Source organism: Formica exsecta, unplaced genomic scaffold, assembly GCF_003651465.1.
Source record: "Formica exsecta isolate Colony F162 unplaced genomic scaffold, ASM365146v1 scaffold72, whole genome shotgun sequence".
In the NCBI taxonomy this organism is placed as follows: domain Eukaryota; kingdom Metazoa; phylum Arthropoda; class Insecta; order Hymenoptera; family Formicidae; genus Formica; species Formica exsecta.
In genome coordinates this window covers 1,567,375-1,583,281 of record NW_021853485.1, presented here as the reverse complement: position 1 = coordinate 1,583,281, position 15,907 = coordinate 1,567,375, and the positions used below count along the sequence as shown (strand labels likewise).

Below are 15,907 nucleotides of genomic sequence, written 5' to 3'. Positions count from 1 at the left end.
ATTCCTGCGCGCGACTATTGCTGTGCCATAGCCGTTTTATTTAGCATTCGAGAGATGGGAAACTATTGATGTATACGACTCTTGCGTTATACCCTATTGGCCTGATCGAGGTGTTTAGAAATTGTTTCTCAATGTCTGAATAAATTTGCAATAGATGACACATTTTCCTGTAGAATAAATATTAGGGATCTAAGATTACTTTCGAAAATTAATTTTTAAAATATCCCATTAAAAAATTATTTAAAAAACTAGATAAAAAGATTATTATAATAATAAATTAGCGTTACACTCTTGTGTTTATTCTTGAACATTAGACGTTTTTCTTCTTCGCAAGATATTATAATTTAAAAAAAAACGATCATTGTTGTAATTTGCAACTATAGAGAAGATAGAATCAGATGACAACTCCATAAGAAACACGCAATATGTTATTTGAAACCAACCGTAACTAAAAGTAATAAAAAAAGACGGTACTTAAATTTAGATATCGCTTTCTAGTTCATTGAAGCGCGCGTGCTGTAACAATTTCGAATTTTCACGCCTAATACACCACGGTCACCTTTTTTCCCTGTCCAATAAAATTAATGAATATGGATAAATTCGATTTAATCAATTGCATTTTGCTATAAATGAGTGTCCGATTTTCTGCACAGGAACGCTAAACTATGAAAAAACACAATTACGCTTTTTCTGGAAAATTACACTAATATACGTATATCTACATTTTTATTTATAATTGAGATGATTATTTAAATATATCTTTCTTTACAGATATTTAGAAACTGTTGAACTTAATAACGAACTTTCCCTTATCATAACAGATGTATTAAAATTTTCATGTGTCTCATATTTTAAATAATGTAGAATAACAATATTTAAAATATTTTAACAAATAATATTTTAAATATAAAAAATATATATATAGAGAGAAGAGAGATATAACATTTTTTGCAATTAATTTTAAAATGTAAGGCACTTAAAGATTTATTGTATTCGTTATTTAAATTAGAATAATAATTAATTTCAAGGAGGAAAGTGGGGTTAATTACATAAGAAGACAATTTCGATGATTGTTGCAGGGAATTCAAAAGAAGCCTCTAACTCCAGAACCAACTCGATCTACGGTAATATCGATGAGTCCGAAGGTCCATTCCCCGAGTAGGAATACGCCGAGAAACGATGGATTTTACGCTGTCGAAGTTTCTACCAATTGCGAGATGAGCTTTAATGATACGAGATCATGCGACATAGTCGGTGGTCCAGAGACAAACATGCAGGAGATCTATCGATCTCCACCAGCTTCATTCGCACCCTGCAATCAAATCACGCCGCCTGCGAACGCGTTGAAAAGCAACGAACCACCCTTTCAAAATGTCAGCAACACGCCTAGTGTTTCGCGATTGCTGCCCGCCGTTAATGACAGCGTTATCACAAATACCGCCGGATACACGACGTCGATTCCGGTTCCGCAGACGCCGCAGAAACATGAATTGTCGCATCCGATCAGCAGACTCTGCGACACGATTGAGTCCAATGAGAAGAAGGAGTCTTCGAGGATGGAGATGGCGAACACGGAGAAGAATGAGGAGGAGAAGATTGCAGTTCTTGTTAATAGCGATAATAACAATAACAACGAGACGATCGTCAACACGATCGATGTGGCTCAGCGAGGACGATCGGTCGACGATCACAAATGCGATCAATGCGGAAAGACCTTCGTCACGAGAGCCTCACTCAAGGTATATTTTTTTATCAACAGAATTAGTTGGATCCTGCAAACCACTCAAATTTCACAAAAATTTAAAAATTTCACATTATTTGCATCGCTTCTACGAATATGGGGTTAATGTTAATTAAACTAATACGTCACCCTTTATAACTTTACACGCCTGATGTAAACAGGCGTTTTAATTATTCATTATTAAAAATTTATTATTAAAAAGTAAAATACGGATTTAAGACGTTTAATCTAATTTTTTCTCCTCGGCTTTATAGTTATAAATAATTACTCTGTAAAGTCAGATCACATCGTTGTGTCTGCGCTTATTACAAGATCATATAGGAGAGAAAGCAGATATTCAAAGTCGCGTTCGATTCTTTTCATTTTTCCATCCTAATTTCGGTCCCATATCCCTAAACAGCTTAGCTATACATCTCGTCCATGTGATCATATCCACGTGATCGTCACAGGTGCACAGCCGAACACACTCCGGCGAGAAGCCGTTCCGCTGCGCTGATTGCGGCAAACAGTTCTCGCAACTACGCAACTACAAGTATCATCGCAGCGTGCACGAGGGCACGCGGGAGTTCGCCGCGACTTGTCCGGAATGCGGCAAGTACTTCAACGATCGCGGTTACCTGAGCTCGCACATGAAGATCCATCGGAATCGCAAGGAGTACGGCTGCGCGGAATGCGGGAAGAGCTTCAACCAGCGTGTGGCCTACAACATGCACGTGCGCATACACACGGGCGTGAAGCCGCATCAGTGCGAGCAATGCGGCAAGGCGTTCTCGCGAAAGATGCTGCTCAAGCAACATCTCAGGACCCATTCCGGCGAGCGGCCGTACCAGTGCCAGGTCTGCCAGAAAGCGTTCGCCGATCGCTCCAACATGACCCTCCACACCAGGTTGCACTCCGGCCTGAAGCCCTACCAGTGCAATCTGTGCTCGAAGGCCTTCACCAAGAAGCACCACCTCAAGACTCACCTCAACTACCATACTGGCACTAAACCGTACTCCTGCTCCAACTGCGGCGGCAGATTCTCGCAGAGTAGCAACATGAGGACCCACTTCAAGAAGTGTATCGTCAACAACGCTGTCGGATTAATCAAATCCGGCGACGAAATCAGCGTCGATCGCCCCGATGCCGAGGGCAACGTGGCGCCGCAAATGGCCTTGACGCCGCCCAACTCTGATCAGGAGTCCAGCATCCTGACACCGATACAGGGCAACACGTAGCGGTGCTCTTTACTCCGAGAAAAAAGACAGATACCTGTATTTCGAAAGTGGATAATATTGACGAAGAATGAAGTTGAAAATGCTGTTGCAACCGCATCATTATGGGTAGATGTTCGAGGGAAGATGGTATACTTGGCAGACGTGTTTCTCGGTAGTAAATTGATTGGAAATAGACCGCGGGCTTTCACGCTTTACATTTGCGAGAGGTTAGTACACGTTCGTAAACATTTTCTAGGATACATCGAGTTGTCGATTATAGGACGTCTGTATTAAGAGACGCCACATAATTAGAAAAAGAAATTGCATTAAATTAATTTTAAAAAATGCGCAGTTTTGCGCATCTTTTTTTTCTCAATCTGATATTTGGTCAATTGAAGTAAGATCGCGCGAAATTGAAGTATCGGTATGGTATAACAATTATTGCACTGTGCCTTATTCAGTTCCTGTATTTATAATTAATCTCAATGTACATATAAAATTCCGTATGCTAACGTAATATAATATTTAACAATTTGGAATGAGATTTAATATTCGAGAGATCATGTTAAATTGAGCATCGATAAATTAATATTTTCATGAAAGGCTTACTTCTCGATTTGATAAAACTAATTTATTTGCTTTTATTGTATAAATTGCTGATTCTTGATCCCGAAGATTTATTTGACATTGTGACTTGAAATATTCGTATGTTCATTTTTTTGAAGTGGATATTTATAAAATCTCTATATAATCGGTGAAATATAAAGTTTATAAACCTTAAAATCTCAAGATTGTTGAGATTCCCATTCAATCTATAAATAATTTATAGAAAATATTTTATTCCGTTAAATTTTCAAATTAAAAATTAAGTGATATTTGATTATTAAGAGATTAGTAAGAGATGACAATAGAAGTAGCATTAAAGAAGAACAACACCAATTTGAACCACTCATTATTAACGTATCGGTTAGCGCAGCAGATATTGTAGATATTTCAACATCAAAATTTGGAAATCAAAATCTCTATCTTCTTAGCATTCGTTTAATTATTATGGCAATCTTGCTCTTATATCGGGAATGATTTTGAGGAATCGAGAAATAGATTGCTTCCTTATCGTTCGCATCGAACAATTAATAGCCCGTTCGCCGAAACTGCAACATGTGATTGCAACATGAGAAATCCAATTGTCGGTTGCAACACAAATGGCAACTGCAAATGCAATCGGAAAGTCTACCGCTTGTAAGAGAAGTATCTTTTCGTATTTGAAAGTAACCGTCAGAGAACCAGTGGTTCGAAGAACAACCAAACTTCCATATCAGCGTAAATAGTATACAACTTTTTTTTTAAGAAAGTATTCCTATAGCAACACTTAGGCCGGTATTCATAGCCCGTTTTTATATTTAAAATCATCTCAAGTACGGTCTTAAGATGCTATGCGGCCATTTCATTGGTTGAACGGGCTCTTAAGACGACCCAAGACCACATTTAAAACGATCTTAAATATAAGAATGGACTATGAATATCTTAAGGATCTGTTGCCAGAGTAACTTTATTAATGAGCGTGAAAAGTTCAGGAGATAAAAAAACTATTATATGGATTTTTTTCAATCATAAGATTCTTATCTAAAGATCGATTGAGATATTGAAAATTTGAGGAACCAAAAGAATCTCTGAATGGTAAGAAAAAGGCATGTGCGAGAAATTATAATAAATTTAAAAAATCGAATTTAGATAATAAATAAATAAATATATTTTCTAATCACTCTGCGATAAAATATGAAAATTGTGTATATCAAGTATATAATTAAAAAAAAAAATACATTTTGAAATTAAGTCAAATATACACGTTATTAAAAAAATTTATAAAATAATCGAATAAAATTTATATAAATCCTTAATTAAGGATAACGTGATAAATTCGGAAAAGTGTCTGAAACACCACACGCGTGCGCGTGAGATACCATGTATATTATTTGGTACATAATATATTTTATTAATAAACTCTTTGCATGTTAATAGAAAAATATTATTAATACATGTATATATCATTTTTTTGAAGTGGATATTTATAAAATCTCTATATAATCGGTGAAATATAAAGTTTATAAACCTTAAAATCTCAAGATTGTTGAGATTCCCATTCAATCTATAAATAATTTATAGAAAATATTTTATTCCGTTAAATTTTCAAATTAAAAATTAAGTGATATTTGATTATTAAGAGATTAGTAAGAGATGACAATAGAAGTAGCATTAAAGAAGAACAACACCAATTTGAACCACTCATTATTAACGTATCGGTTAGCGCAGCAGATATTGTAGATATTTCAACATCAAAATTTGGAAATCAAAATCTCTATCTTCTTAGCATTCGTTTAATTATTATGGCAATCTTGCTCTTATATCGGGAATGATTTTGAGGAATCGAGAAATAGATTGCTTCCTTATCGTTCGCATCGAACAATTAATAGCCCGTTCGCCGAAACTGCAACATGTGATTGCAACATGAGAAATCCAATTGTCGGTTGCAACACAAATGGCAACTGCAAATGCAATCGGAAAGTCTACCGCTTGTAAGAGAAGTATCTTTTCGTATTTGAAAGTAACCGTCAGAGAACCAGTGGTTCGAAGAACAACCAAACTTCCATATCAGCGTAAATAGTATACAACTTTTTTTTTAAGAAAGTATTCCTATAGCAACACTTAGGCCGGTATTCATAGCCCGTTTTTATATTTAAAATCATCTCAAGTACGGTCTTAAGATGCTATGCGGCCATTTCATTGGTTGAACGGGCTCTTAAGACGACCCAAGACCACATTTAAAACGATCTTAAATATAAGAATGGACTATGAATATCTTAAGGATCTGTTGCCAGAGTAACTTTATTAATGAGCGTGAAAAGTTCAGGAGATAAAAAAACTATTATATGGATTTTTTTCAATCATAAGATTCTTATCTAAAGATCGATTGAGATATTGAAAATTTGAGGAACCAAAAGAATCTCTGAATGGTAAGAAAAAGGCATGTGCGAGAAATTATAATAAATTTAAAAAATCGAATTTAGATAATAAATAAATAAATATATTTTCTAATCACTCTGCGATAAAATATGAAAATTGTGTATATCAAGTATATAATTAAAAAAAAAAATACATTTTGAAATTAAGTCAAATATACACGTTATTAAAAAAATTTATAAAATAATCGAATAAAATTTATATAAATCCTTAATTAAGGATACGTGATAAATTCGGAAAAGTGTCTGAAACACCGCACGCGTGCGCGTGAGATACCATGTATATTATTTGGTACATAATATATTTTATTAATAAACTCTTTGCATGTTAATAGAAAAATATTATTAATACATGTATATATATATATATATATATATATATATATAACATTATATAACCTTATAAATATATAACATTATAAACAGAATATATATATATATATTCTGTTTATAATGCGAAGTGCATTAAGTTAACGAATAATAAAATACAAATAAGCATTTATATTGTACAGCTATATTCAATTGTGGACAGATTAAATGATTTCTGTTCATAAAATATAATATAAAATAAAGACAATAAAAAAATGAAATACTCAGATATTTCCTAATTTATATGAAATCAGTGTGTTTCATTCGAAAAACAAGTCTCTCCTTTCCAAAAACAAACTATTAAAATGTAAGCGATATCCAAGATAAAAATAAAATATATTTTAAATAGTTTATTTCTCGAATAATAAATCCTCTCTCTCTCTTTTCCTCTTTGTGTTTAGAATAAAGCGCAATCGTGATGCACGTCTGAAATATAACGGTGCATCGTGGGCAGAATATGTGGACAATAAATCGCCGCTATGATGGCGTTTCTCTCTCAGAGCCGACCGGTAGAATTATCGTAAATCCCGCCACGCGACACAAATCGCTCGTTAATATTCAAATGAATTGCGAGTGTATGACTCTTTCGGAGATACATCATATTTTTGAAGAAAGCTATACGAGAGACGAGTTTTGCCATTAGCGTGTGTAATGCAATAAACCGTATTTATTTACATTCATACGAAATATTTATCTTCATTTTACGCTACCAGATATCAATTTGCAATTTCGTGACAACGTGGTTCTAGTCTTTTATGAGCTCGAATATGTAGTACCTATGACTTTTTGTACGAAAGATATTTTTTCATTTGTATTTAATTTAATTAATCTATTTAAAAATTTCGAGATTATATATAATATAATCTCGATAAAAATCTTGATATAAAATTTGTGCGCGAATGTGTATGAAAACATTAAAATTGCGGAGAATCCCGCCGTTTTGCGTTCTTACATTGTAAAATGCACAAAACAAACCTGGATTTGTAGAATGTTGGATTGTATCGTAGGTATGCGCATAATAATGGCAAATCGCTGGCACATGATGGTTTGTAGCATATCAGATTACGGATACGATTCGCAGAAACGTGGATGCTGCGAGCAGATGATGGCAAGATGCGAAATAATAGATCTACAGGATCGCATATAGCATATGCAAGGTCAAGTATGTGTCTGTGATCGATCTGTGAACGAGTCGAAGGATCGATCGATGAAAGAAAGAATCATATAAATAATAAAACTGTCTTTAATTTGTTAGAAATGTCTGTACATAAAAATAAAAAAATAAAAAAATATGAAAGGAAGTACATACAATGCAATACAAATTATTTTATAAAATTTATAATGATAACGTTGCTCGATTTTTTATTATAAAATTTATAGTCGTGAAAAAACATATCCATCACAGATCACAGACATATACTTAATTTAATATATCATAAATTAATTATATGTTTCGGACAAAAATTCGCAATCGTAAAATCTAATTCAGATTTAATTTTTTAAATGTCTCTATTCATAAGAATTTCTTAATTAGCTTGTCATTGAATTTCTTATTTTTGACTGAAGCTTGTTTAGCAAATGGCTGTGAATATAACTCTTACCAGTTATCGCGTAGAAATCGAACAATAGCTGCAGCAATTACGAATGCGTTCTCTGTCCATTCAACAATCCGTTTCTTATTTTTCATTCTCTTCCCCCTCTTCTTTCCCATCTCTCTTTTGCTATCACTATAGACTATAGACCATTATACCATCCGCCTTTCATTCACTTAATCTGATCGAGAGAAATGGCATCTTCAGAGAATATAGTCGTGAAGGAGATCTTGAGGGAGATCTTGCTTGCTTAGCAAAGACACGACGTACACGACAAAGCTTTTGAGGCATTATGTGCCTAGTCCTAAGTGGACTCTTAGCGTCGAGTCATCATCGACGCGTCGTTAATTAGGCTCATGGCTCATTAGACTTTTTATGATGTGCAAGCCTCAACTTGACAGACTGCTAATCTCAGGTCGAAAGTTGCCTTAACAGTTATGTAAAACCACTCGAGAAACGCATTTACCGACAATTTTCTCGGCACAGACAAATCCATAATTCCTTGCTCATCTCCTACAACTTCATGCATATTTCATATCAATATCTCGAAACTAAAGCTAAGAGCTTACAATCTTGTGATTTTACGTCTGATATTCGCGATTTTTCCGCTTATATACATGATTACATTTAAAGTGAGAAATATGAAGTAAACATTGACATACAAAGCATTATTTTATATATTTCTCTCTTTCACAGATTATATATATATTTTCCATATGATAGAAAGATGGAAAACATTATGGCAAAACAAGTTTTTGCAGTAATAAGCATAATGTATTCTATCTAAATCATCATTAAATTGTTGTTAAATTACTATATATTGCTAAAAATATTATGGAAAATACGACAGTAAGATGCACTCAATGTCTAAGGAGTACATTCAGCAAATATTTATTAATTTTATAAATTATCATAAAGATATCTCCAAGACGAAAGAACTCCTTTTATAAAGCTTCACGAAAGATATCTGGTGATCTGCGTATATAAGTAATTCCACGTGAGCTTTCTCTCGCTCGGAACTAATGGAAAATTAGAAGTTAGGTGATATACCGTTTGCTGTTTCCTGGAAATAATTGACCCTGTTCCAATTATATACATTTACGCGAAAGTACCAACAATGTTCGACGCATATCTTGTTCCGCAATGAGATGATAAAAATATATTCAATTTGAAATCGTTGCGATAAGAAGAAATTTTAATTATGTAAAAGAAGAGTGATTTAAAATAACCGCAACATATATATCTTACAGTGCCAGCATAACTTGAGTAAGATTGCCTTGGCGAAGTTAATCTAAATGATTATCTTGCGATATATTCACTACACGCAACATTGAAAGATACATTATAGAATCTTATAAAGAGAGATTTAAGGTAATATTTTTCGACAAGTTTATATTTACATAGATAAAAAATGGAGAATATTTAAAAAATTAAAAATTTTTCTAACAATACAAGTTGCGAAACTATAAAGTTGAAAGAATAAAAAACAGATATCTTCAATAAGAAATCTAAATCTTTATCTAAACTTAAATCTTTAATAGACTATTAAAGAAAGATATTCTAATCTTTTAAATATCTTTAGATATCTTCCTATTATAACTTTTATACTATTCGACTACAGAGCTTCAGAAAAATCATATATATTTTTTAATAATTATTAATTCATTTTAATATTTTCATATATTTATCCAGTTTTCCGCAAAATTCGTTCATAACTGAGACGCATAATTTAGCCGATTATTTTATTTCATTTATTTGTCAATAGCAAATTATTTCCGACCTCGTGTATCCATGACCTACGCGAGTTTCTGAATCGGCACGACTGATTCGACACTATCTGTTTGGACCGGCCGTGGAATCAGATAACGTCTGTTAAGAACTGGTTATACCGACACGGTGCATTACGATCCTTCGGCGCGATACAGAATATAAGCACCGGACCGAGGTCCACTTCAGGTACGGCGACTGACCTGCTNNNAACTCGATGGCCGAGGAGAAAATCCACCTGACTGACCGCATCCATGTTATTTTTTTTTAATTACCTGTTCCAATAATTAGCAATGTACGCGCATGACGCAGATAATTTTTGGTATAAACATATAATTCTCCAATAATTATGGAACTTGTCGAAGAGACGGGGCACTTTTATGTCTCGTCGATTAATTTATAATAGCGAGGGTTACTTGTATATGCGAAATGTCTTATAAATTGGCACAATCAAAAAAAAAAAAAAAATTTTACATGAAAAAATAATTCGAAAATGTAAAATCATCCTTGTTATTATTGTACCCATAATTTTTTTTTTTTTTATTATTTAATCTGATAAAATTTATTATTTGAGACTTTTGTAAATAAATTTTTAGAAGCAAATTCTTGGAAAACATTAGAGATAATTGTTTACGAATAAAATTATACGTAACTAAAAAAAGTACACAACTCTATAATTATCAATTTACATATTCATAACATTTATAGTTCACCGTCAATTTACATATTCATAATTGAGCCTCTCGCGAAAAATTACGTGAGTGAGGAAAATCGGTTCTAAGTTCACCGCAATGCGCTTTTAACGAGAAACAGCCGCCTATGTACATACAATATAATCATATAATTGAAGTCATTTGACAATTGGATTGTAACCGCGACACCGACCGCAATCGCGATTGCTAAATACGCTTAATTGGGGAAGCAATGTAAAACGTATCTTGGACTGTACTCTACGCTTAATGATCACGAGAGTCGAATCATTCGACTTTCTTCTGCGCTCGCACTCGGAAGAAAAAACAGAGAGAGAAGAACGGCGAAAGGATTCCCGTGTGCAAAAAAGAATTTTCTCGCGGCACAGGCGGCTAGTTAAAAAATATCGCAAACGTTACGTGAAACACCGAGCAGGATCGTATAAGTGCACTATCGCGAGACGAAATTACATCTCGCCAAGAGAGTTGCTTGCTGTCCATTTAAGAGTTTGCAACACGAGAGTAAACGGCATTGTTCTTCGCGCGGAACGTTAAATGCTTTTCCTTAATTAATACCAGATAGTTTGAACAGAGTATCCCGGAATCACCAAGTGCCCTTTTGACATCGATTCTTTAAATAATTTGATGCCGCTTTTCTCTTAACAAAAATACCTTTCTCTTTTTAAAAAGTAAATCGTATTACAACCTATTCTCTATTATTATCTCTACTTATATTAATTATTATAATATATCAAATTGTTTCTATATTTTAAATTAAAGCATCTCGATGCATTACGCTTTGCAAATTTTTCTTCAAGTTTACGTAACTAGATCTTTATATCTCTTGAAGAATTGTTATTTTTTTAGAAAAAAACGCTATCTGTCCTAATTAACTAAATGTCACGTTTAATAAATAGATTGAATAATTTTTAAATTCTTTTTAGTTAAGGAAAAATCCATTAGAAAAAGAGATAAATCTATGAACAAAAACAAAAAATTCGATAACAATTATTTATGTGTAATATCGAAAGATCGATATATCGGAAACCCTGTGGCAAAATTTCTGAGATCATTAATGTATAAAGTTGTAAAACTGTGCTCTCTCTTGACCTCAAGTGGAAATATAACAAAAGCGAAATTGAAAAGATCGAAGCAATCGAGTTGATCTTTCATTACAGTAGCAATACATGCAATCATCTTATAAGTATAAGTTCAAGTGTCACAAAGACTAGATCACAATAAGACTCGACGAGCCTTTCTGTGGAGATCGTACGGATCAAATTTATTGATTAACCGTAGCAAAATTGAAATAAATTTTTACTTAACAAAAGCATCGAGAATCACAAAAAAATTAAATAAAATTTAAATGTTTTTGTTATAAAAAATCTCGAGGTATTGTTATTTAAAAATAAATCTATAGTGCGAGATTATAAGTGACATCACTTTGTATATGATAAAATGGCTACACTGTGTAATATTTTACAAATCTCTGTTATCGAGTTTCTATCGAATTATCTACAATTCGACAAGTTTTTAAACAAAATTTGTCTTTTAGAATTGCGAAAAATTCAAGGAGAGATCCGCTGGTTTTTATTTAAAAGTTTATCAATATCTTTCGTCGTCACGTTACACGATTGACGATACGATACTTTCTCCATGTAACAAAGCCATGACGAAAGCCACGTGGAACTCGAGCGATCGGAGTCATTCAACGACTGCATGAATAAACTCGATCCATTAGCGTTGCACAATGTGTTTGGTGAGTGTGCGTGCGGACTACTTGTTTTACGAGAGGCTTCGATCTATCGCGCCAGTGACATAAATGGGCACTAAGTATCGGCCTGTTATCTTTCAATGCGAACACGGTATTACGTTTCGAACACCACCTACCTAAAGTTATCTGTATGGAAATATATGTATATACATACGGCTTATACGCAACATCGAATCATTGAAAGAGCGAAAGCGTCGCTTATGTTGACAAATATTTTTTGTCGAGACGAATGAAATAAGATTCCACGCAATTTTATTTAAGCAATATATAATACGACTACCATGTAAAATTGGTGGTTATCCATGACACACAACAATGTTTCAAAATGTTTCTTATTTTACGTGTCCAAAGATAACTGTCTGTACTTGATTTGGTTAAAAAAATATTTAATTTATACTTCTTTATACTTTTACATTAAATCTTAATTTAAAATTTAATTAACATAAGATATTAGAAGAATTATTAATTAAGAATTATTATTATTAATTATCATAATAATTGTGAAAAAAAAAACAAATAATTAACACATTAAATTTTTATTTATTTATTAATCCAGATTGATTAAAGTATCCGAAAATAAAAAAAAGGAAACGATGATTTTTGAACACTCTATCTGATCGAGTTCAGCAACTGCAATCGCCGTTTACGATCAATTAAATTTCACTTTGCCGAATGAAATTGCTCAGTTTAAACTCGGAGAGTGCATCGCCGATAATTAAATTATCAACGGTTAATATCTAGTCATTAATTAGTCATTACATTTCGATACAGAGAAACGGACAACTATACTCTTGCAAAGTTAACATATTTTCAGAATTTCACCAAAATAATTAATGAAGTTTAGAAGAAATTCTTTTACAAGGAATTTCTCTAGAGTTTCTAATTTTATAGTTTTAATAAAAATGTTTTGCTAACAACTATCTAATTAAAGCCCACACTACTATCATTTAAATAAATATTATTTGAGAAAAAAAAATGATTTTTTTAATTTAAAATAATTTTTTTCAAATGAGACATATTATGGCGCAATTCTTACAAAGATCGCCAAAACTCGCGGATTAATCTTGTTCGCGTCGAGTGAGACATCAAGCGCAATCCCTTGCACAATTGCGTTTAAATCGCAATCAATTATTGTAGTTACAAATCACTTAAATAATTTGTCTATCAAACATAGGCCGGGTCGGGGATATTCGAACCAATAAATAGCTTGACGGCTCGATGTTGCGAAGAGAAAAAGCGATATATTTGATTTTCCGTCCGTAGTGTTCCAACGTTAATTATTCGCGATTTATTGCTCGCGGAAACCGTCATTATTAATATTGACGGACATCGAACGAATCATGTTTCGAATACATGCAGAGATCATGTAACAAAAATTGCTTTTTATTCTTGTTTACAGATGCGCACAAACATACAAACAGAATAAAAAATTATATATACGAAATCTGTAAAATTATATATATTATAAAAATAATCATTTTCTCTTTCTCTCTCCTTCTTTTTTTCGCTGAATTAAATTGTCATAGTTGCACTGCTTTCTCTGCTTAATAAATAGGAGCGCGATGTTAAAATGATCAATTGCAATTTCAATAAAACATTTTTCAGACATGATCCAGACAGGTGTAAGTCGCCAGAAATCTCGGGAATTACAGGGTTAAAAGCGAGCCACGCGATACTAAGAGATCGCGTTACGCGGGAATAAATAAATGTCCGGCAGAAATAAATAAATCTTCGATTGCACGCAGCATCTGCGGCCTTGGCAGCCACAGGGCGACATCGTGTACTTGCGGTCGATATAATTTCGTCGATCGGACGCAATGAATATCGCGATATGTAATATGCCGGGAACCAAATAAACCAGTTCGCGGAGTTATTGCCCAACGCGCGATCATAACTAGAGGCTCCGATTCCCACGAGTTACTATATTTCTTTCACAACGAAGGAATATATAGTCATTATTTAACGTACTCTTCGATATCTTTTTCTCTGAGCACATATCATGCACTTTATTAATCACGTTAAAAATGACGAGCATTTATGTTCGTAATTTTTACATTTATGAATAAAAATAAAAAGAAAATAAACAGATAAAAAAGTAAAAACATATCTCTATTTATATAATACATACTTGCATAATAAATATATTTATATCTAATATCTACATATTTTCATAATTTTTTATTATTTTGCAAATTTATATTTTTAAGTATATTATTTAAATAATAATAATTTAATAATAAAATTTTATGGAAATTTTATGGAGGCATGAATCTTTCGTCTCTTATTCAGGGTTTGGATATTGCCTTTGATAAAATTTAAAAACAGATACATTAATTGATTTCTCTCACGGTAGCAAATTAATTAATACTTCACACCTTCACACTGAAAACGTTGGCTCATTGATAAAATCGGATCGTTTAATTGCTCACGATCTTGACGAAAACAAAAAAAAAAGAAAGAAACGAGATAACGCGATAAAATTTATGCGTATCGTGCGAGAAACCTTGTTCCGTTGGGCGAGTCACATATTAGAAGGTCATTAGCGTCATCCAACGATGAGATATAGTTCGGAATAATATCGGCCGGCAATAAACATGCTAATTATTGACCATGCAATTGACAAGTCTGACACATTGCCGCAAGTGATATATTTGCTAATAAAATATCACTTTGCAATTCTACGTTGCACTTTGTATACGTTCGCGGACACGAAAGATTGATCGTAATTTCCCCGAGTTATACATCACGCAATTTAATACAAAGTTTGACATTTTTCGATAATTTCCGAGTATATTATGTGTCTATATTATATAACAAATGTATATCAGTCATAAAATATAATAATAAAATAATTAACATTCATATTGATATGATCTGTAGCGGACTAGTACAATAGCAAGTTCATTATGTCTTTATCAACAATATCAACGATAAATTCTAATTATATTCCATTGAATAATAATATGAGCGCAGACATGAATTGTTATGTCAAATCGTAATGTCAATAATTTCGTGAACAAACAAATTTTTTAATGACATTTACACAAGTATATTATCTAGAAAAAATATATCTTTATAAAATATATTTTTAAAATATGTTTTTCATGTAATCATATTTTAATTAATATTAGTCAACACGGAATATTTTGCACGGAAGCAATTTATTTTCTTGAACTCTATACGTCAGATACATTTTGCACGCTATCTTTACCGTCGATTAATGTCGACGCATGTATGAATATCACAGTAAAAAGTATCAGTTAATTATTGGTTGCTATCAGAAGACGACAAACTAACCGAGCAAGCAAAAATCGCCCACAACAAATTAATAAAGCATGTTGCAAAATAAACCATTACATACAATTCTATATTAAATAGACCTGAAACTCATTCTTCTCTGTCCCCTCCTGTCAAATTTGATTTTTTAACTGATTTGAACTTTAATTCGGTTGTTTTTTTTTCTTTAGTTAATCAAGCAAATCGATCAAGCGTGTCAATCAATGGATTAAGTGAGTTAACGGTTCCATCATTAAATATCGATTAATTAAAAAAAAAATGGAAAGAAAATGACGAGGCGCATATAATATTGATCAACGATGCAGATCTTAATTAATTACATAATATTGCGAGCTCACACACTTCTTTCCTCCTAATCTTATAAAGGTTATCAACTCGAGACATGTGTGTGTGTGTGTATTTTTGGTAATATAAAAATTAATTAAGTATCTAAATATAAATTTATTTGCATCTGATTTTATATAT

At 32.7% G+C, this 15,907-nt stretch overlaps 1 protein-coding gene and 1 long non-coding RNA gene across 2 annotated transcripts in view; one reads left to right on the top strand and one right to left on the bottom strand.

The window, feature by feature from the left end:
• Positions 1-4,715, top strand: part of LOC115243483 — a 25,996-nt gene extending 21,281 nt beyond the window's left edge. Inside the window, exons 3-4 of the mRNA XM_029820541.1 lie at positions 1,080-1,739; positions 2,191-4,715. Of these exons, the coding sequence (XP_029676401.1) occupies positions 1,080-1,739; positions 2,191-2,958 (1,428 nt within the window). The 3' untranslated portion in view covers positions 2,959-4,715. The remainder of the gene's footprint in view (positions 1-1,079; positions 1,740-2,190) is intronic.
• Positions 1-15,907, bottom strand: part of LOC115243485 — an 86,044-nt gene that overhangs the window by 31,733 nt on the left and 38,404 nt on the right. The window lies entirely within an intron of this gene.